At 39.1% G+C, this 23,686-nt stretch overlaps 1 protein-coding gene across 3 annotated transcripts in view; it reads right to left on the bottom strand.

Moving 5' to 3' along the window:
• Nucleotides 1-21,706, bottom strand: part of BCL11B (BCL11 transcription factor B) — a 156,541-nt gene extending 134,835 nt beyond the window's left edge. For all 3 annotated transcript variants that reach the window (XM_077463766.1, XM_077463768.1, XM_077463767.1), the window contains exons 1-2: nt 21,339-21,706; nt 5,561-5,929 (exon numbers count right to left, since the gene is read on the bottom strand). In XM_077463766.1, the coding sequence (XP_077319892.1) occupies nt 5,561-5,929; nt 21,339-21,396 (427 nt within the window). In that variant the 5' untranslated portion in view covers nt 21,397-21,706. The remainder of the gene's footprint in view (nt 1-5,560; nt 5,930-21,338) is intronic.
• Between the last annotated feature and the right edge of the window lie 1,980 nt (nt 21,707-23,686).

Raw genomic sequence — 23,686 nt, 5'->3', positions numbered from 1 at the left:
TTATGGGCCTCCTCAATGCACTAAAATGCAGAAAAAAATGGACATTTAAAAAAAAAAAAAAAAAAAGCATGGGGTCGTTTACACCAGGTATAGTCAGGTGTATTTTTTAAAAGCATCGCGAACGCATGAACAGTAAAATCAATGTTGTCTAATCACCTTAGTCCAATGCTTTAAAAAAAAAAAGTACAAAAGCATTAATTTTTTCACCTCCGAAATGCGCATAAATGCATGTATACGCAAAGGAATACGCATAAACGCATGAAAAAAATATTTGCATACCAAATATAGACTTTTGTAGTGAAGGAAAGAAAAAAAGTCAATGGGCATGCAGAACCCCCCCCCCCCCCACACACACACACACACTAAACATAGGGATCGCAAGTGTAAAGGAGCCCCTAGATGGTAACAGACGCGATTTTTAATACGGGAATATGGGACACAGGCTTTTCGTGCATTGCAACATGTGCGATAAAACGCATCAGTGTAAATGATTCCTCCTGTATTGAATTGTATTGTAAGTGTACTGTCTGCCCTCATGTTGTAAAGCGCTGCGCAAACTTTTGGCGCTATATATAAATCCTGAACATTAATAATAATTTGCCCTTTTAAGAAACCAGTATTTGGTGAAAGACGTGGGCTGCCATTGCTAAATCTCTTAAAAATACAGGTTTTCTGGCCGTCTGTCAGTGCCAGGGCTGCAACACTGACTGCAACTAAAGTCGCTGACTAAAGAGGCTGAAGTCGCACAATTAGCGCAATCGCCAGGCAATGAAAATTGAGGTTATCATCGGCAACCTACACATTTTCTTGCTACAGATTTATTTTAGTAAGACAAAAAAAAATAAAGAACGTTGAATGCCTTTAGAATGATTTATTTTATCGCATAAACAGGTGGAGTTGCACTTTAACAATGGCCTCTGGATGCAAGCCTGTGTTCCCCTTCATGGAAGATCTCTTTGACTTGCTGAATAAACACAACAGGCCCTAATGCAACTCCCCCCCCCCCCCTTTCCTTCGCTACACGCAGACAGTTGGAATTCTGAGATCCCAACATTCCATACGCTTCTGTCACTAATAACTTAGCAGGAAACTATTTTAAGTCTTCCTCCTCGGGTCTCATCAACTGTATATGTGTCGGAGTCAGGCTCTGGGGATTGCTGTTCTCTTAGGATACGCAATTTCTTCGACACGGGTAAAAGGATGGCAGGTTCGCATTCGAGGAAAATGGAAAAAAAAAAAAAAAAGGAACTCTCCTTCACACGGGCTTCAGTATAAATAGATTTAGGATTAACTCTAATCCCCAGACTTCTAACATGCAAATCAATGCAACTTCAGGCTCATAAGGTAGTGAAAGTATTTCCCTGCCAGCCAGATGAAAGCTGCAAGTTCACGCGATAGCGGCGCAGATACTGAGGCTTTAATCTGCTGATTAATTACTTGTTCAAATGGTGCTTATTACATGTGATGTAGAAGAGAAGAGGTCAGCAGCCACCAGCGACAATGTGGAGACGGAGAGAGACACCGGCAACGCTGCTGCCCTTACCGCGCACTGATCTACCTGGGTGTATTAAATAGACAGCTATTTTACCAATAATGTTGGCACTATTGGGTTGATTTACTACAGGCAAATAGACTGTACACTTTTCTAGTGCTCTAGAGCAGGGGTCTCAAATTGGTGACCCTCCAGCTGTTGCGAAACTACAAATCCCATGAGGCATTGCAAGGCTGACAGTTACAAGCGCGACCCCCACAGGCAGAGGCATGATGGGACTTGGAGTTCCGCAACAGCTGGAGGGCTGCCAGTTTGAGACCCCCTGCTCTAGTCTAGACGCAGGGATCTCCAAACTACGGCCCTCCAGCTGTTGCAGAGCTACACATCCCATGAGGCATTGTAAAACTCTGACATTCACTGACATGACTAGGTATGATGGGACTTGTAGTTCCTGAAAAACTGGAGGGCCATAGTTTGGAGACTTCTGCTCCAAAGCTTAGCAAATGATTGGAAGCACTGCTGACCTCTTATCATCCAATTGCGTGCAAGCAAAACGGCTGTTTTTTTATTTTCCTTGCACTTGATTGGGTATTCTTTTCAAAGTGAAGCTTTCCTCGATTATTAAGTCCTGGAGCAATTGCACTTACAGTCTATTTGCCTTTAGTAAATCAATCCTAATGAGTCTCACCTGCCTAGGTGGAACACAGTCAGCACTCTCTATTGCTTTTCATCCAATGTAGCCAACAATGCAGCACATGATTTTGAGCTGTTGAACCAGTAAAGGACCAGAAATGTTCATCTTTGCCCTTGTGATAGATTTCCTTTAAAGTGGTTGTAAACCCTTACAACACACTTTGACCTACAGGTAAGCCTAGATTAAGGCTTACCTGTAGGTCCAAGAAATATCTCCTAAACCTACACGGTTTAGAAGATATTTGCCGAAAGACAGGCACCACTGTCTACGGTGCATGCGCCGTAGACAGCGGCGTGCAGGCGCACTGAGCACGGCATCGTCAACGGCGATATGCCACATGTGGCGGCTCCCGCATGCGCGGGAGTGACATCGCGGCTTCGCCGTATGACAGCGGCGGAGCAGCGAGACCCACCGAGAAGATGGATGCTCCGGACTACAGGGGACAGCAGTGACTTCGCTGGCTCCTGTGTCAGGTAAGTGACACATAATGGACTACTATGCGATGCGATGCAATGCACAGTAGTCCATTATGCTTTACCTTTGCAGGGAATGAAAGAGGAAGTAAACCCATCAGGGTTTACTCCTCTTTAAAGCCCAGCTTCAGGAAGCGTAAAAGTCCTTCTCTACAGTTGGGCTCCCGAAGCTCTGGCAAACAGAGCTCCCCTATGTAGACTGTCCCTTGGTGTCCTCATGCCCAGTGCAGGGCTATGGTCTCTCCATCAGTCTGAATTACGTTGGAGGACCTTGGACCGCTGGAGCGTTGAGGACAAGAAGCTTCAGGGTCAGGTTTAGCAGACCTGAAGAAAATACAGGAGCGGAGAATCAGGTAAGTAAATATGCTTTACCTGGTCTCCTAGACATAAAGGGGTTGACTTACTAAAGGCAAATAGACTGTGCACTCTGCAAGTGCTGTTGCTCCAGAGCTTAACAAATGACCAGAAGCTCTGCTGACTTCCATCATCCAATCATGTGCAAGCAAAAAATGCTGCTTTTTTTGTTTTGTTTTTCCTTGCATGTGATTGGGTATTGTTTGCAAAGTGAAGTTTTACCTCATTTACTAAGCCCTGGAGCAACTGCACTTTGCAAAGTGCATAGTCTACTTGCCTTTAGTAAATAAATCCCCAACAATCAGTAAACTCCCACTGCAAGGGTGGAGATTTTCTGAGGAGCCTGTAGTCCAATCTGGAAGCCGTCAAGCGACTTTAAAGAATCAAAAAGTGACCCTAAAAAAATTTAAAAAATAGTTCCTGTAGTAGAAAACGCTTAACAATCACTTGTGCCACCACCCTGCACATATTTTTGCTCTGTTGAAGGGCTACAGCTACAAAATAATCTTCTGCATATGACCCTTGTGGATGCTTGGTTCCCCCCACTCTATGCTGTGGTTGGTTTTTCTGGCCCGTACATCACTACTGTGTCCTGTAGTAATGGTGGGGCAGTTAGGTGGAACCATAGCACACAACGGGGGGATGCAGGCTCCAGACAAATGGAAGTCTCGGAAACTGATAATGCTTTGCAAGAAAGAGAAGATCAGAATTGCCATCCGCTAGTTGGGTAAGTATTAAAAACCTTTTTTGGCAGGAGTTGTTCTTTGGGAAGGCAACAGGATTTGTTTAATATTAGGAGATAATGTTCAGAAAGTTGGGTGCCTAAAGGTCATTGGCAACCTGGCTCCCATGAATTTTCCTAATTGTCAAGGCCATTTTAGACAGTACGGTGTTGATTTACTAAAACTGGAGAGTGCAAAATCTGGGGCAGCTGAGCATGATAGCCAATTGGCTTTTCCAATTAAGGTTGATTGGTTTCTATGCAGAGCTGCACTAGATATTACACTCTCCAGTTTTAGTAAATTAACCCCTTTATTTGTTACTTAGATCAAGAATGTGAAACATCCAATTTTCCCAACCAACGCTGACCGATATTAAATAAGGATGAAAAAGCTGATACAGCTGTATTATGGTAGCATGATATATTGGTCACAGTACAACTTTTCACTTGTTAGCAGTGCAATTGTTCAAACAGAATTTGGCCTGCATGGGTAAACAAATCTATCTCAAATTTAGGTTTACGCTTGAGTTGGGCTTGCCATCTAACTATAGCACACTTAGCTAGCTTTAGGTTTCTACAAGCTTGAAATCATACAACGTTGGCACTGCATTAGATATACCCTACATGTAGCAGCTCCAACAACTGGTAAATCCAATGGGTAAAGCCATCTTAACATCTAAACCTAAAAGCTGTCCATTCGTGTTACAATCTGACTGCACAATCTCTATGTGCAAGGGTCTACATGGATATAAAATGATTTGGTTGTTCTGGTAGGACTTTACACATATGGGTGTTTGCAGATTTCAGGGATATTGCACAGATTATAACATATGAAACCTCTCTATAGCTGACCACCCAATACCTGAATGGGCAAAGATCACAAATATGTGCATTGGATTTTGGCCTACACGGCTGACAACAGCCATGGCTGTACTAACGCTGCACATTATTTCTGTCATTAGATTACTCATTTTTCCTTTGCCTCTGTGTCAGTATAAGAACAGATTGACTGCGGGGAATGTTTCACAGAATAGATCTGTAAGTAAGAAAAGGAATAGACAGTTTAACAAACAAAGGGAGTGCTTTATACTGATCCTTTGATGCAGAATCCTAGAAGGAAAAAATTTGCTCATACATGAATTTCTTATATCATTATTAAAACCGAGAATGGATTGCTATTATTATATTAGCTAATACTTTAGGTCATTTCGGTGATCTTTTTGGTTAAATTTGGTTGAAGTCTTTAAAAGTTTAAAAAAAAACCTTCATATTTTCATAAGTAGTGAACTACAATAGAAGACAATTCATACTCACCTGTCTGGTAGAGATCTACGGTTGCCCAAAGAACCTTTCTGTCTGACACTCCTATGAGTGCCGGATTTCTGTTTCCCCAGCCACATGCTGTAGTTCAATCCACCAGCCTCTACATTGCTACCGTACCCCGTGCTGGTAGATGAAACCAAGTGTATAGTGGGGGGACCTGACATGTTCAGATGTGTGTTGGATGAGTAGATTCTTCGGGTGGCCAAACTTCTTCAAGTAAGCGAAGATTTCAGGCATGGGTGACTATCGTATTCGATTGAAGGGAACACTCTAAACAAGTCACTCTGGTCACTCTAAACAGATTTTGTACATGAAAACAATATCTGATGTGTATGGCTCTTTAGTGCAGTTACAATTAGCTAAAACTAGGACTGCAAGTCCCAGTACATGCCACTAACAACCTGTTAGGTCTTTTAGCTCCTAGAAGGACATGGGCTCCTTGCCCTGCTTCAGAACTTGACACAAGATGATTTTACAGACCGTTGTATTGAAAAAACACTTACCTGGAACATTCTCCTGCTTCGGGCAAATTCCTTTTGTAGGCGTGAGAAGACGGTCTTCTTCATCGGGCGTGACTTGGATTCCGATTTCCACTGGCTCTGCCACTTTCCTGAGCTCGGAGCGAGATGAGTGCGGAGGACTACTTTTATCCAGGTTCTTTTCATAGCAGCCTCCGCTTGGGACTCCGCACTGCTTCTTCTTGTGCTCTATAAAAACCAAAATGTCTCCCAGCGGAAAATTCATTTGACACTGTCCGCATGTTAACAAGTCATGATCGTTGCCTCCACCGGACAGGGTAAGTGTCCCTGTCTCCGGGATGGGTAGGCCGTCGTCCTCATCTGGGATTACCGCTTCAACATGATGCTGTTCAGCTGCAATGAAGCATACGTAAAATAAGGAGATTTATTGACAAGAAGTGCAGCATTACCTACCACACTTAAAGGATATTTCTACCATTAAAACATACTTTATATTACTGTAGGGCCGTGCAGTGATTTAGTCAACTCTACATGCAGCCCCTGCTACCCATTTTATCCCTTTATATCCCCACAAGCCTTCAAAAAACCAATGGGCCTTCCTACAAATGTTAAATTCGGCCTATTATCACAATGATCTGAATGTGACTGTTTACAGTTGTCTAAACTTGATAAAAAATATTTTACACAATTGCAACGTTCCATAAAATTCACTTAAGGCTGCAAAAAACATCTAAAAAGTGGGCACTGTACAAGCATAAAGGGAAAAAAGATACATAAAAGATATCTAAATCCATGAACCAACATTGTATATATTGTAGCTTGCCATTCCCTACTTGTGTTGGCTGCATTTGTTTTCTCTTTTTTTTTTATTGAATTTTTTTTTGGGCTAAGTACATTTTCAGGAAGTATCAAAAATACCTGTTGATTTTGCCATAAATGCCACGTTCCTTCTGTGAACTACTAATCCAACCACCTACCCCGTGTAATGAAGATTAAGAGAGGAAGACATGTTTAAAGCCCAGCCTTGGTAGCAACCATGGCTCTCTCCATTGATGCAGTGGAGATAAGAGCATAGGGACCCTGGGACATTTATTATTCACAGGATTACCAGGTGAAAATAAAGGGAAGAAAGAAAACGATTGCAGCCATTACAAAGTCTACAGTCTGGTAAGCTAAGATACATATATTACTTTTTGTTTGGCGCTTTGAATATGCTTTAATACAGTGGTCATTGACGCTGTCCTAAGGGTCCACTAACAGGCCAGGTTTTATGTATTACCTTGGGGGAGACGCAAACTAGAATACCACTGAGCAGCAAACGATATCACCTGTGATGTATTTTAATGATCTTTCAAACCTGGCCTGTTAGTGGGCCCTGAGGACAGGGCTGATGACCACTGCTTTAATATATTTCACAAAGGTGACTATTGCTGTCCTGCCTCTTAGGTGTACAATAAAGTTAGAAACAAAAAGAAAAACTTTATTTACAAAAAAAATGCAAAAATACTGTATTACAATGGCCAAATGTAGCAACTAAGCAGAACCAACATTTATGCCTTATAATTCATGTCTTTACTGCAAAAAAAAAAAAACAAATATAGAAAAAATGCCTATTTCGAGTTAAGAGTGCATTATTTTTGCAGCGTAAAAAATTCTTGACAGGTTCAAAAATAAAATGCTGTGACCACGTTCAACCTCGAGTTTGCAGATAATTGAACCTGTCCACATACAAATCCATTTCAACAGACAACCATTTTTTTTCCCCATAAAGCTCGCCTGAGGACATCTGCGTTAAAGCTATCGATGGCATAAACAAGCAGACGAAAGGGATAGATGTCTCTTAATAGCTGCTGGTTCTGTAACCCGCCTCCCCCTCAAAACACCATAGGAGATACAGCATGCCCTTGGCAATACATAACACTTGAGATTCTACCTGTGCGCTCTCACAAGGATTATTTACTTGTAATGCATCCCCCCCACCACCACCACCACAACCACATAGAAATAAAAATAAATATCTTCACTCAAAAAAGGGGAAAAAATATATATATACTATTGCTTTAGTCATGGGTATATCTAACACTGCCTCTGCAAAAAAAAAAAAATTCATCTCTTTCAGACAAAAAAAAAAAAAAAAATGTTTATCAGGTGTGCGACTACTCAAGGTTGTAATTAGCTGCAAGAAAAAAGTACGAACTGTAGCAAAGCTATTTTTTTCTTGTCGGTCTGACAATGTGACAATTGCAAGAAGTAACTTTATTATTTGAAGCTACTCAAATATTAAAAAGTATCAATTATTTTTATTCTCATGAAGAATTCCTGGATTATTTATTTTGCCTGTAACTGCTAATAATATTATAAGGGGATAGGCTTTAACAATATTAATGAAAAATAAATAAATCAAATAGGCCTGTAAAGAGATTAGTTTCTAAAAAAAAGGTCTACATTCTGCCATTGATCCACAAGCTCTTTCTAAAACTATAAAAAAAAAGTACCAAATCTTTATTTATTCCTAAATGGTTGTGTCTTTGCTGGCCACAGCAGGATGGGCAACAGAATAGAGTTGACACATAGGCATGGGTGGTCATGAGATGGACAACAGAAGGAAGCTATCACAAAGGATTGGCCACTCATAATGGTAAACTTTAATGATAACAAACAAGAATACTAATCAACTGGAGCACATAATATTAGCTTTGAGGTTCTAAACACAAAAAGTCTTGTATAGAAGACTTTTTAGGCCTTTAATTCACAATACACCAATGTCAAAATGTCACATTTTTATTGAGCGTTTGCTAATTATTTCCCCTTCAGGCTCTATTTTGTCTGATGTTAACTAAATTCTTCCAATTACAGTTTTATTAAAGAACAAGATGCGGGTTCAGCTTCTCTCCCTGCCTTGTATCCTTCTCGGTGAACTTCCCAAGCAGGACATGTCCACACCTCATAAATATACTTAACTCCTGCTCAACAATAACAGCCATTTTATCTGAGACCGTTAACCATTCACAGTGCGAATGAGGGGGGTGGGGGGGGGGAATTCAGCCTAAAACGCTCCCTCCAAAATAACTGTTAGTGGGTCATTGACAGTAGATGCAGAAGGCAGAGCCGACGCGACACCTTCACCTGTTCACCTTCATCCAGTTGCCTCGAAGGCTTTAAGTTCTAACCTCTAAAGAGTTTGGAACTTAAAGCCTTCGAGGCAACTGGATCTCATCGTTGGGAATTGTGAAACCCATTTGATAGGCCTGTGTGGTCTTCAAAGCTTCGGATTGCATAGTCGTAGCAATGAATCTATCAACTCAACTCAACTGTTCTGTTAAAAGACCGGATAATAATAGGCACTAAGGTATTGATATTTAAAGTTTCTACATGTTGATATGTTGATTTTTGAAATTCACCAATACATCAACCTTACTTAAATCTGTATGAAGTTATGCGTTGTATTCTTTAATAGCATATTCATTAATATCTTTAGCCTATTCTTTGATATCTTTAATTAATTAGTGAATGAGAAAGTTCTATACATTTTTGTTAAGGCACCAATGATAATGCACACAGGCAGCAAACTATAGAAACTGATCAGATTCTTTTACTGTACTCATGTTTCGAAAATAAAAAAATGTATTCTGATTGGTTGACATGTGGATTTTTGCACATTACCACCTTATTAAAATATCGACGTGTATACTTTTCCCCCCACTGCTTGCTCACGGCAAGACACTGAAACAAGGCTTCTATATTGAGTCCCCTGTATATATTTCCCTTCATACAATTCCAGATAGTAAAGATGCTTCATAACTCAGTGACTCCACCCTCTAGCTTTCCAAGGCACAACTCAATATCACGCTTATAGGCCACCCATTAAAGAGTTAAACACAGGATCAGTGATGCGGCACTAAAATGCCAATCGACTAGAACCCATTGTTTTAAATGAATTGGCTTTAAAACTTCAAAAAAAAAAGAAAAAAAAAATGAAAAATGAATGCCACTGATACAGATTTATAGGTTGACGATATACAGACAGCTGATCAAGGGCCAAGGGGTCTACGTAGTGTTTTCCATTTAGTTAAGTCTTAACCTCCTTGAATATCTCCTGCTATCTTACGAGTCATCTAAATTTGATTATATTTAGGATATTACTGCAAGTCTATTTCAACACGACCGTTGCAACGAGTGCCAAGTTCTGTGCAAAACATCGTTTGACTCAATCAATTACGAAGCTACAGGGCCAGACTATCTACGCAAAGGCAGATTCTCTTCTGCAGGTAGCTGTGCAAACCGTCAGCCATCTGCAGAACTTAACAGATAATTCTCTAATTTCTGTTCAGCGTTCAGGTTCTTTTTCATTCCCTGCTCATAAAACACATGCATGCCTTCTATTAATAGACTCTCAAACATGGATACATTCAGTTAGATATCCCTATTGTATATACAGGGGTACTGTTACATAAGGTGTGAGAGGCTCATGAAAAAGTTGAATGGCAGCTTAAGGAGTACTAAGAATATTATTATTATTATTTTTTTTCCTGAGCTGCTTTATAACTTGGATGTAACCAAAGTGTTGCTGAAAATGTTGCTTTAGGAAAGCCAATTTTTTTTTGTTCATCTCAAATCTACAGAATATTATTTTGGGTTAAACTGGATGGACTTGTGTCTTTTTTTTCAACCAGATGAACTATGTAACCATGTAACTATCTCATAGACAGCAAATGAAGTTATTAGAAAATTTTAGATCTCAAAGTCTTTACATTTTGGAATACTGACTCTAAGACTTTAAAACATTCAAATAGATATTTGCGATAAAAATAAAATGCTGCAATGGCTATATTTAAGGATATTCCAAATTCAAGAATACTGATCAATTTAATCCAGAAGCAGTCAGGATTAAATAAAGCCAATCTATTTCTTTTTTGGGGTTTTTTTTTTTCCAGAGAAATATTAGATTCTTGACCACTCCAGCATCTGAAAAGGTTTGTCACAGATTACAGAGTGCAATATATTGCATGCCACTTAGCCAATTAGGAGGATAAAGTCAAACGTAATAAATCATAAGTATTAAGTTGTGCAGATTTTTTTTTTTTTTTTGCATATTGCTGTGCACAATTATGCTGATTCTGTATCATCATTTGTAAATCTCCAATGAGCCAAACAAAATGTTCTTCACTAAAAAATCAAGATATACAAGCAATTTGAAAGTGCCAATATTACATGCAAATTAGAATGCAAAGGAAGCAAAAACAGGCGCAAGTTACGGACACATCAACATGACAAAAAAAAAAAAAACTTGAGAGTCAAAAACTAGAAAAATATTGTTTTGTTTTTTTACAGAACTGTAGTCTGATGTAAGGCTCTCATCTTGTGGTTGAATAAATTGATAAGGGTTTATCATTTAATCAAAATTAGAGCAAAGTGATGGATTCAAATTTTTAAGTTCCGATCATCACTATTTTAAAACAAACTTGAGAAGCTGTTTTAAAAAAATTTAAAATATCTAATAAATTTGATCTGTTCTGTTTAGTTTAGGAACCAAATCTTCCATTCATATTTTGTTCCTTAGCATCATTATTTGGAAAAAATAAGTAAAATAATAAGCAATTATTTTATTTTTTTGCTAAATTGCAGTTGGGTAGAAAATTGGCCTTGTCCAAAAAAGGCCAATTAGCATCCGCGCTGCAATAACAAAGTGTTGATGAACTAAAACCGAGTACATAAAATATCTTAAGGTGCCAAAAAAAAAAAAAAAAGCCAGAAAAAAACCTAAAACTTCTACATGATGATATCATTTTTCTTTTCAAACTGTAGCTATTCAAAGACACAAAATCACGCACAAATTTGTTTTGAAAATCGGCTGTTTGGAATGCTGGCGCGCCAATAAACAGACTTTTAAAAAATACGCATATTTTAGCTGGTGCTGAGAGCTTATAATTTAGCGTGAATAGGGAAGCGTGTTAAAAGGCTGTCTCACAGTTTGTGACCAATGCTACAACGCACAGGTTTATTGAAAATATAAATATACTTTATTGAAAAGCATTTATTGAAACGATAAATACACAGAGCATGCCAATGCAAATTGTGAAGAGAGACTTTAGGATTCGGCTTGCATTATGCAAAGAAAGAAGAGAAAAAAAAAAAAAAAGAACTGTTCTCTTGCTGCTATTTCATCAAATGCAGTGTTTTTGGATAGGCAAACCAAATTCCAAGTTTGCACCGGTGGCGGCCATCGGCATATACAAATGTAGGTTGAGTGTGTGACTAATATGGGGGGGGTGGTGGGGGTCCAACCACACTACTATATACCCCAAATGCAATGAAGTAAGCTACAGCTGCAATAGGAAGCAACTCCCTTCTCTTTTTAACCCTTTAGCTGCTGATGAGTCAGCGGCGCTCGCACAAAATGGTAGATAAGTCTGAAGTACGAGGGGGGCTTCACACCTGGATTTTTTTTTCGGTCATTATAATTGTTATGATACTCTTGGTTTGCGTACTTTGGCGAAGGCTACAACTCTGCAAAATTAAATGTGATGAGTTAAATTAGCACATGTAATATAATTCCTTGTCTTCCAAGATCACTCCCTCCTCCTCCTCTCCATGGGATACGCAGGAGATTCATGTTGTGTCTGTAGGGCCTCATTCCAACCTTCATTGAACTACAGAAGTCATCAAAACGCATTTCTGCTACTCTATATTTAAGGCTGGAGGCTCGTTTCACCTGAGACGAAGGCAATGGTCTTTTATTTTTTTATTTTTTATTTTTTGCCTGACCTAATTTATTTCACTTTCGGATTATTAAGAAAGCTCACGGGGTAATTGCCCCACCTTACTTCAAGACACCCAAAAAAAAAAAAAATGAATCCATGCATTGGCTTGGATCAGCTTTAGCACGCTAAAATGTAAAAGTGTTAATGCAAGAGACACGCCACCTTACTGTTATCGACTTTTAAGGAGTAAAAAATAAATAAAAAAATGGCGAGGGATTGCAACAAAAAAATAAAAAAAAGTCTTGCCCATCTTGTAGGCAACTTTGGTGAGTTATGAGGGGTCAAGTCAATAAAATGGGCTTTTTAGATTGGGGAAAGTCAAGTTAGCAAGTTATCTAAAATACCAATTGCTCTTGTAAATGATGATAAGTAAATGTCATGCACACATTTAAAAAAAAAAAAAAAATGAATGCACGGTGACCTAAAAATATTTGAAAAGTTTAGTGACAATACAAGCCACATAGGTCTGTGGCATATGGGACGCAGAAAGGTGCAACTGTATAGGGTCCAGCCATCAAAGGCAAGTGCGTCTGGAAGGGATTTGCATAAATAAATGTCCTCTTTGTGCCTCAGATGCTGCAGCAGTAAACAGACTTGTATGTTGATTTCCACATTTTCACAGTAACACTACGAGGGATTCGCAGCCTCTAGCATTGAATCTTATAGACTCGGAGCTCCCCCTAGTAGTCATTGCTTGTCAGTTTTTTTTTTTTGTTTTTTTTTTATTTTTATTTAATGCCTTAGGGCACAATTGAAATGTGCAGCTTAAAACTTAAATAGAAAGAGTCTTGGAAAAGTTAATTTTTTTAAAAGAAGTTGCTAAAGAAACAAAAGATAGACGATAAAAACAAAACGTAATTGAGAAATTCAAGACTTGAATGCCTATGCTACACACCTTGCTCATTCTCTGCCAATCAAGTCCAGCAATGGACTATGTCTTGACCTGGTTATCATCTGATCAATCTATATCTTGCTGCTCTGCATTTAAAACCTATTATTACTTAAGAGCACTTCATCCCTTTTAAACTGTATAATCCGTCGAATTAATTCATTGTGAGATCTGAACTTTTCAAACTTATGCTTTTTTTTTTTTTTTTTTACTATCTATTCCAATATTTGCAAAATTTGTAAAAAATGTAATCAAAAGAAAATGAGTAAAAAATGATTGTAGTTGAATTTAAGGTTTTTTTTTTTTTTTGGAGTGCTTGATCAGTTCGCATGTGAAGCGGTGATGGTAAGTGAAGTGGAGATGGTGTGTGAACTGAAACCGTGAGAATAAAAAAAAAAAAAAACCAAAAAAAGGGGGGGTCACCGAAATTTTAATCTCTGCATAAAAATTGGTCATAGGTAGATGTCACGTTTCTTCCTGTTTTCAACCACAGTCCTTTTCCTGTGGGGCGCTACCTGTCGGCAATGAAAGGGTCAGCGCCCTTATTTCACGCTATCGATCTAATTTAAAGACTAGTTTGGCCGTTTGTGTAAATTCACCACTTTTAGAGCAGTATTTCTAATGAACAAATACAAATATAACAGGTTCACTTTGGAACACCAAAGTTTTTTTGTTTTTTTTTATTATTATTATTATTTAATGGCAAAAAAAAGGAATATAACAGGTTCATTTTGGTACAGCAAAGTTTTTTATTATTATTATTATTATTATTATTATTTAAAGGCAAAAAAGGAATATAACAGGTTCACTTTGGTACAGCAAAGTTTTTTATTATTATTATTATTATTATTATTTAAAGGCAAAAAAGGAATATAACAGGTTCACTTTGGGACAGCAATGTTTTTTTTTTTTTATTATTATAATTATTATTATTATTTAAAGGCAAAAAAGGAATATAACAGGTTCACTTTGGGACAGCAATGTTTTTTTTTTTATTATTATTATTATTTAAAGGCAAAAAAGGAAACATTTGTTGTCTGCTGTTCTCTCTTGGGAGAAGAAGCAATCTGTTATATATATTATATATATATATATATATATATATATATATATATATATATATAAACAGACTTAGAGCTGATGAAATCGTAATGCAATTTAAACCAGTCAGGGGAGGGAAGCGAGGGAAGTGCGATTCCATATTCAATAAAGAGATCGCAAATAAAAAGATGCTTTTTAATTGCAGCTGAGAGCTAGGACCACAGGTACCACCAGTTTTTATTTATTTTTTTATCAAACTATGACATATGATAAAAAAAAAAAAAAAGAGGGGGGGAAGTCATTTTTCTATAACCTGACATAACGCATATTAAACTCAGTATGAAGTCTGCAGATTGGAGGGGGGGGAGAAATGCATGTCGTCGAGGTAATATTAATTGCGGTTCCCTGTTGCATTTTTAGACACCGTAATCATTTAACACGCTTAAATTAAAATGTCAAAGTTTGCTAATTATTGGCGCAATAGATAAGAGATAAATCTGTACTGGGTGACAGTGACTAGAGAGGGATGCACTTTTTTTTTTTTTTTTTAGGCCTCTCTGCCTTGTCGAAAGTAAAGAAATGCTCCTTCAGCGATTCTATCATAGATAAGGCCTAATTGGGGCTGGGTTTCAGTTTCTAAATGCTTTTTTTTTTTTTTTTTTTAAAGAAAAGGGGACTGCTGAGAAATACAAAAGAGGAGGCTCAGGTACTTGTGTAGGTATAGAATTTTTTTTTTTTTTTACAAGTGTATCTACAACTGAGGGCAAGTTGGCTAAGAAGCCTATAAGGTGGCATGTGGAAGTCTGGTGTAGAAAAAGTAATTCTCCCAGGCTTCAGATTCCTATATAACACAAACCAGAGGGCTTTTTAAACAATAAACAATGCAAAACTGGTTGGACTACTCTCTCAAGCTACGTCTGCATGTACCTTCATGATAAAACATCTACACTCTCTCCTGCAATCCCTTCATTTTATCCCTATAGCTTTTTTTTTTTTTTAAGTCCTATAACATGATTCTTTTATTGTTGGCAGGACCCAAACGTTGCACGACCCCCCCCCCCTTTTAGGTCTTACACGTTGTCTTCAGGTTCCCAGCTAGCTGTCTGGCTTTTGTTGCTGTTTGTTTAGGAGATGTCAACATAATCCACTGCACAATGCCATCAAAAAAAAAAAAAAAAACGACAGCCCTAACACAGGCGATAGAATCGATCGACCTCAGCTGAACATCCCAGTGCACAAGCACCAAAAAAAAAAAAACCTTACAGTCCAACCTTTCCCTCTTTTTTTTTGTCTTCTTATTGCTGTCACCTATTTCACAAAATCTTGAAAAAACCCCACAGCCCAAATTTTGACATCACCATGCTTTTCTTTTTTTTTTTCAATTACCCGTGCGTGAAACGACCCACTTTTTTTTTTTTTTCATTTGCATAATTTGCTAATCCCTAGGGGGGGGAACACCCCAAGTCTGGCTCACTACTGTACTTCCCGCTTCGTACAGATGTGCATTCTTGTACAGCTATATGAAAGAGAAACGTGCACTAGAATAAGTTAAGGCGCAGAAAGAATATACAGATTTTTTTGACAGTTGCCAACGCTCCTACAAGCAGCTCTCAAAGGCAAAAATAAGCAGGCAAAGCATACGCAGAGTCTGCAAATCAGTCTAGGAAATAATAAAACAATATTGCAATCTCGAGTTTAGCAGCCAACAAACTCATCGTGTGTATGATGGCCCTTGCCAGAGGACCTGCTTCCAGAAACGTCATTTTTGACCAGGGTGTCAAAATCCATGCTCTGCTTTCTAAATACTGATAGCCATGCACCAACAGCTGTACATTTTTGTCTATACACTGTTTGATCAAGACCATTGGTAAAGCAATTCTGATGCAGCTTAAGACTGGGGCCATGCATTAAGAAAAAATAAATAAAAATTGAAGACAACCTTCTCTGGTGCAGGCAGGGCCACAGCCATGCAAGGGTTACTCAGGGTGCCAATGCACTTTCATGAATATTCAAATGGCACCAATGATGTCATTTCAAAAGTCAATGATCAACCATGCTAAAATCAGGAGAATGTAAACAGCAAATATACTTACCTGATTCAAGTCATCTACAGCCCTTCTGAAACTGGAACATCGAGGGGTGCACAGAGGTATCCCCCAGGTCCTCCCCAAAAAAAAAAATAACACCCCCTTTTCCCCCACTGTTTTCAGGATATCATTAATATATAACGTCCAAATATCCCCCAAATATCAGCTGAACCCTAAACAGATTTTTTTTTTTTTTACAAAAAATGCAAAAACTCCAGCTGCACATGCAGCCCATGCAAATGTAAATATTGCATGGTAATAATTAAGCCTACAAAATAAACCTAACAGCATCATTTCCTCTTCTCACAGCCTAGATCCCCTCTTTTTCATATTTTTTTATTTAAAAAAATAAATTAAAAAAAAAGCAAGGTATAAACTGACACAGCAAAGCTCTTCACAAAAGGAAAAAAAAAAAAGAAAAAAAAAACAGCCCTTTCTAAATAATTCATCAAAATAATTCCCCTTAAAAAATATTTGCCTGAGCGATGGAAGAGAAGGAACGCAGCGACGCAGACTGCTCTTCCCCTGCAAGGCAGGGGAGGGGAGAGCCCCTTATATATCCCTATATATATATTTATTTATTTAAATTTGTTAAAATCTTCCATAAATATTCTGCCGGCTCTCCCCGGCTGGCTTGGCCCCCCAGGACCAATGCAATAAGGGGGGGGGGGGGTCGACATGCAAAAAAAAAAGAAGGAAGGGTGGTTGGAGATAACAGGCTATTGCACTTTATTTTTTATTTTATTTTTTTAAGCGCTTCCAGGAGCTGGGATGGAGAAGGGGGAACGATGCAGCCGCTTGGAGAGCCCGAGCAGTGGGCGGGAAGAGCTGAGCCTTGGGTAGCTGACTGCCTGCACCATCTCAGCATGTGTAGTTCCCCCTTTTCTGTCCCCATTTACCCCAGGAAGGCAGAGAGGGAGAGATCAACACAGACCCAGTTGACTGCCCTGACAAAATACACTGCAAACATTGCTGTCACATTTCCTCTATGGAAATCCACCAAGATAAATATTCATGTTCTATGCTCCAGCACAGCAGACAACAATAAAATTGCATTTTTCTTGATTAAAATCTGGTTAACATATCACTGCAGTTTATAAATTACACACTGAGATGGCATGGTTAATGCCATAGGTGCAGAAATATATGCATTTTGCATTTATGGAAATACATGTATAGCTATATATATATATATATATATATATATATATATATATATATATATATATATATATATATGTATATATAAAATATATATATATATATATACATTTTTACACACACACACACACACAGTTTGCAGTGTTCTAAGCTACAAAAAGTTAAGCTTTTTTGCTTGGTAATGACAGTACTTCTGTGATTTCTAAACAATTACACCAACCACGATTGCTGGGGCTGATAATGGGCCATACTTGTATACAGCACATTAGAATTTCCTGTAAACACCATGCATGCACTCAAGCGTGACATACAAAGATTAATCGTGTACACAGTTTCCCTGATTCTACCACCATCTGATTGCAAGCTCTGTGGTACCAAGGGTTGCATTTTGGGACTGTGTTTTGCATGCACACTGGTACATCAGCCTATTTTGTATATATATATATATATATATATATATATATATATATATATATATAAGTGCAGGCATGGAAATCAATCAGAACAGGTTCTAAGTGAAGATAATCATTTTGGAACTTGTGCACACCCCCTAAGAATTAATAGGTAATTACCGCTAATTCTATGACTTTTGCTCAGGGATTGCTCTGCAGCAAAGCTTTTTCGATTCCTTGTAGGTATGCAAAGTCTGATGGCCTTTGCATTGCAAGCTGCCACATGTGCGTCTATGTTGGAGAGGGCCTTTTGCACCCCAAGCATGCATGCCAAACTTTTCAAAACTCATATCATACAATTGCAAGTGACAGTTCACCGGTCTGATGTCAGGTCCCACTTGATTTAAACGTTCTAGGCGTTTCTGCACTCCCATGGGCATAATCTAGATTTTAGGTGCAGACTTCCCAGGCAATATGGGTACCATATCCTAGGAGGTATGTGTCCCATCTGAGTGTACGATGTCTACCTCCCTTTCCTAATAAATTGATCAAGCAACCTCCTCCTTTCGCTCTCCCCCCTTTTCCCTCCCTAGGCTCTCCTGCCAGTTTGGTTGCATTTCCATTTTACAACCACTCAGTTGTAATACTGTTATAAACATATGTTTGCCATTAGCTCTCCCCTGTCTGCCCTGTCCAGGTTCTACCTCCCCACCATCTCCTTGCCGCTCCAACTTTTTTTTTTTTTTTTCTTTTTACTAAAACTGCACATATACACATCCAGAATCTCTGGCCGTCTACTGCCATGGAATTCAAGTCAATGATTTGCAATAAAATAATAAAAGGCTAATGCACTAAGACACCTGGCCACTTCCATTAGAAGTGACACTGAGCAAGGTCAGGGCATGCAAGATTAAAAAAATAAAATAATAATAATAATTATAATAATACTAATTGCATTTTATTAGATCTGCAGAAGTCCAGGGTCAGGTTTACCTTTTTATATTTTGCCTAATTAAATGCAGACTGACTGGGTGTCATACTACAGGCGAGGAGGGGATGCAAGTGAGTTCAAATGAATGGGTACATGTGTAGGGCTGTGCATAGCTGCTAACCTTAAGAAACATTCCAGGGACCTTAGATAGCAGTGCAGAGAAGTTACCCCTAATATTGTCTTGATGGACCCCAGGCAATCCTTTCTAATACTTAGATTTTTTTTAACTACACCTCTAAACTGTAGAAAAGCAAAGAAAAAATGTAACTTATTAAAGATAGACTGCAATGTTCTAATACACAAACTCATGTGGATTCTTGGAGTTTTAAGCAGCCTTAGGTGTAATGTACTCAGAATCAGACTGTCATTATATTGTCATAATGGGCCCCCAACGATAAACTGCAATGTTCCAATACACAAACTCTATAGGATGCTGGAATTTTTGACACCCTTAAAATGCCTTTTATTTCAGTGGGACTAATACTCTCAGAATCAAGCACTGTCTTTTATTGTCCTGGTGGACTCCAAACATAACGTATAATATTCTAATATACAGACTCAATTGGGTATTGAAGTTCTTAGTGCCCTTAAAATCACAATTACTTGTCTAGATGTTATGTTCTCAGAATCAAAGACTGCCCTTATACTGTCCTGGTGGACCCCAAAGTTAGACTGTAATGTTCTCAGAATCAAAGACTGCCCTTATACTGTCCTGGTGGACCCCAAAGGTAGACAGTAATGTTCTCAGAATCAAAGACTGCCCTTATACTGTCCTGATGGACACCGAAGATAGACTGTAATGTTCTAATACCAAACTCAATTGGTCTTTGGAGTTTTAAAATCCCCAAATACTTGACTAGGTGTAATGTTCTCAAAATCAAGGAACTGTCCTTATACTTTCCTGATGGGTCCCAAAGATAGACTACACTGTGCTGATGTACGTATTGAATTGGATTTTGGTGTTTTAAAAGTAAAATTACTTCACTAGGTATAATGTTCTAAGAATTAAGAACTCTAATGTTCTCAAAATTAAGGACTGTCATATACTGCCCTGATGGACCTCAAATATAGAGTGCAATGCTCTAATGTACAAATTCAGTTGGATTTTGGAGCTTTCAATTCCCAATCACTTGACTAGGTGTAATGTGCTCAGAATTATTGACTGTAATGTTCTCAGAATTGAGGACTGTTCTATATTGTCCTGGTGCACCACAAAGATAAAGTGCAATGTTCTCAGAAATAAGGACTGTTCTACATTGTCCTGGTGGACCTCAACGAAAAAGTGCAATGTTCTCAGAATTAAGGACTATCCTATATTGTCCTGGTGGACCTCAAAGATAAAGTGCAATGTTCTCAGAAATAAGGACTGTCCTACATTGTCTTGATGGACCTCAAAGATAAAGTGCAATGTTCGCAGGATTAAGGGCTGTCCTGTATTGCCCTGGTGGACCTCAAAAAAGTGTCCTGGTGGACCTCAAAGAAGTGCACTGTTCTCAGAATTAAGGACTGTCCTATATTGTTGTGTGGACCACAAAGATAAAAGTGCAATGTTCTCAGGATTAAGGACTGTCCTATATTGCCCTGGTGGACCTCAAAGCTAAAGTGCAATGGTCTCACAATTGAAAACTGTCCTATATTGTCATGGTGGACCTCAAAGCTAAACTGCAATGTTCTCAGAATTAAAAACTGTCCTATATTGTCCTGGTGGACCTCACAGGTAAAGTGCAATGTTCTCAGAATTAAGAACTGTCCTATTATGCTCTGGTGGACCTCAAAGATAAAGTGAAATGTTCTCAGAATTATGTACTGTCCTATATTGTCCTGGTGGACCTCAAAGCTAAAGTGCAATGTTCTCAGAATTAAAAACTGCCCTATATTGTCCTGGTGGACCTCAAAGCTAAAGTGCAATTTTCTCAGAATTAAAAACGGTCCTATATTGTCCTGGTGGTCCTCAAAGACAAAATGCAACATTCAAATGTTCAGACTCAATTGGATATTGAGAGTTTTTGGCACCTTTAAAATCCCAGTTGTATAGGGCTGTAATGTTCTCAAAATCAAGGACTGTCCCTATACTGGACCTTAGGTAATCCAAAATGTGCCTCCTTGGAAAAAAAAAAATCTGACCTGGATATAAAGCAAAGAACAAATGTATCTCTTGGGGGGGAAACTGAAGGATTTTAGTACTGCCTGGTGTCCTTAGAATGCACCCCAGGACAATGTTGCTAAAAAAAAACTAGAAATCACAGCTGGCAGCTAACAAAAGTGCAGCACGACTGCTTCACCAGGGTGCTGTCAAAAAAAAAGGCAGCACATGTGTTCAGTAACTTTTCCTGACTTCCCAAATCTCTTCAGATTTTTCCCCCCACTCTCTCTCTCTCTCTAAAAAAAAACTTTCCCTGCTGCCCAGCTCCTTGCAAACACCACCACCACCAACCCCCCCATAAAAAGTGATCGGTGACCCCCCTTCCATGCAGACTTACGTGCGATGATCTCCCTTTGTAACAAGTGTTGCGGGTTCCCTTGCTTGCGACGGGACATTGCCTTGGCATTTACAGTGGCATCGCCCGGAGATCTGCACACTGCTTCTTCCTCTCCCACCTTCCTCGGCTCTCCCTCTTCTTCCTCCTCCTTCTTCTTCTTCTTCTTTTTCAAAACGTAAAACAAGGAAGGAAAAAAAAAAAATCAAATAAAAAAAAAAAAGGAGTGAGACCTGGGTGCCCCCCTTTTTAGCTCAGCTAGGGCAGTGTGATCTCCAATCTTCGCAACTTAAGAACTGCCTGTCCCCACTCCACTTAAGTCCACGGTGCCCATAAAAAAAAAAAAAAAAAAAAAAAATTAAATTGAAGGTAAAAAAAAAAAAAAAATGCCCAAAAAAATATAAAAATAAAATAAAATGCCCCAAAAAAATAGAGAGAGAGAGGGGGAGCTGACCCTTTTTGCTGGTTGCAGGGGTTGCCCAAGAGTGTCTTCAGCTCGCAGGGAAGCCTGGCACTGCCCTGCACATTCACTGTCCAGCACTTTGCACTGCTCCACTTGGCTGGCACTAAGGAGGGGGGTTGGGGGGGTGGGGGAGGAAGGAGGACTATTTAATGGTGAAGATGGCGGAGTCCTGGTTCTCTGGGAGCTCTCTGTCTCTCTATGGCTGGGTCTGCCTCTGTACAATGGGATAAAATTCAAGTTCAAGTACGGACGTGACGTTTAATCTGCACCAGAGACAAAAAGACCGAGAGACTAGGAGCACTGGGGGCGACTAGTGGTGGCTTTTTAACATTGTACCCTGGAACACAAGAAGAAGACACAGACTACTAGCACATGCCTCTAAAAGCTTCTTTGTACATCGCTCCTGCTCCTGCAGCCGACATTCTTGTTACATAGCTGGGGACAGCTTTGAAAAGGCAGACTTTTTTTTTTTTTGTTCCCCTCTTGCGCACTTGCTGTCCTGCTATAGCTGAGCTTTATAAACACTCTACTTCTTCTTCATTTATTTGTTACATTGTTTACAAACATACATTACATTGTTACTATTTTCATACATTGTAACAATTCTCCTTCCAGGGCTTGGCTGTTCCTAGAAGAGCGATCGGCAAGTTTCCTGTTCGAAAAGCGGTGCCCGACCGCCTTGTGCGTTTTTTTTTTTTTTTGGTGGGGCTCATGCAGATGGACGTTCGCTTTTTTTTTTTGGAACAGGATTTGAAATCGGCGGCGTTGCGGTTATCGGTCGCTGCTGCTGCCCTAAGTCATGAGCTTGTTACACATAAACGCGCGTTAAAATTTTGCCCGTGCATTGCATTCCGTTGGCATGCATTTTTTACACGCGCTGACGCGTGTTTTAGTGCATGCCTTTTAGGGTTTTTTTGCGCGTTCAAAAAATACATACACTGTTACGATTTTCATACATTGTCACAATTCTTTATGGGCTTGGAGAGGCATGGCTGTTCCTAAAAAAAAAAAAAAAAAAGCGATCTGACAGTTTCCAGTTTGGGAAAGTCGCGTCCGACCGCCTTGCGCCTTTTTGCGGAGCTCGTTTTTTTTTTTTTAAACTGGATTTGCAGTTGGCGGCGTTGCGGTCTTTAGTCGCTGCTGCCCTACGTCATGAGCTTGTTCACACATAAATGTGTGTTAAAAATCATGAAAATCCTGGAAAAGTGGACATGCGTTGCCTTCCATTGGGGGTGCATTTTTATGTGTGCGCTGACATGCGTTTTCATGCACGTAGATATGCATTTTTATGTTTTCAGTCACTGCTGCCCTACGTCAGCGGCTTGTTCACACATAAGCGTGCATTAAAATTCATGACAGTGCTCAAAAAGTGGATGTGTGTTACCTTCCGTTGGGGGTGCATTTGTATGTGCGCTGACGTGTTTTAATGCACGTTGATATGCATTTTTATGCTTTTTATGTTTTCAGTCGCTGCTGCCCTATGTCAGGGGCTTGTTCACACATAAGCTGGCATTAAAATTCATGACAGTGCTCAAAAAGTGGATTGCATTGCCTTCCGTTGGGGGTGCATTTGTATGTGCGCTGACATGCGTTTTAATGCACGTTGAGATGTGTTTTTATGCTTTTTATGTTTTCAATCGCTGCTGCCCTACATCAGGGGCTTGTTCACACATAAGCACACAAATTCATGACAGTGCTCAAAAAGTGGATGTGCGTTGCCTTCCGTCGGCATGCATTTTTATGTGCACGTTGATATGCATTTTTATGCGCATTCAATTACTATGGGTCCTTGTACACATACACACACTGTTCCAATTTTCATACACTGCCACAATTCTTCTTTCTGGGCATGGAGAGGCTGTTCCTAGAAGAGCAATCAGCAAGTTTC

This window comes from Lithobates pipiens, unplaced genomic scaffold (genome assembly GCF_037356315.1).
Source record: "Lithobates pipiens isolate NorthernLeopardFrog02 unplaced genomic scaffold, aLitPip1_a1.2 Scaffold_30, whole genome shotgun sequence".
In the NCBI taxonomy this organism is placed as follows: domain Eukaryota; kingdom Metazoa; phylum Chordata; class Amphibia; order Anura; family Ranidae; genus Lithobates; species Lithobates pipiens.
This window is presented reverse-complemented; position numbering and strand designations above follow the sequence as displayed.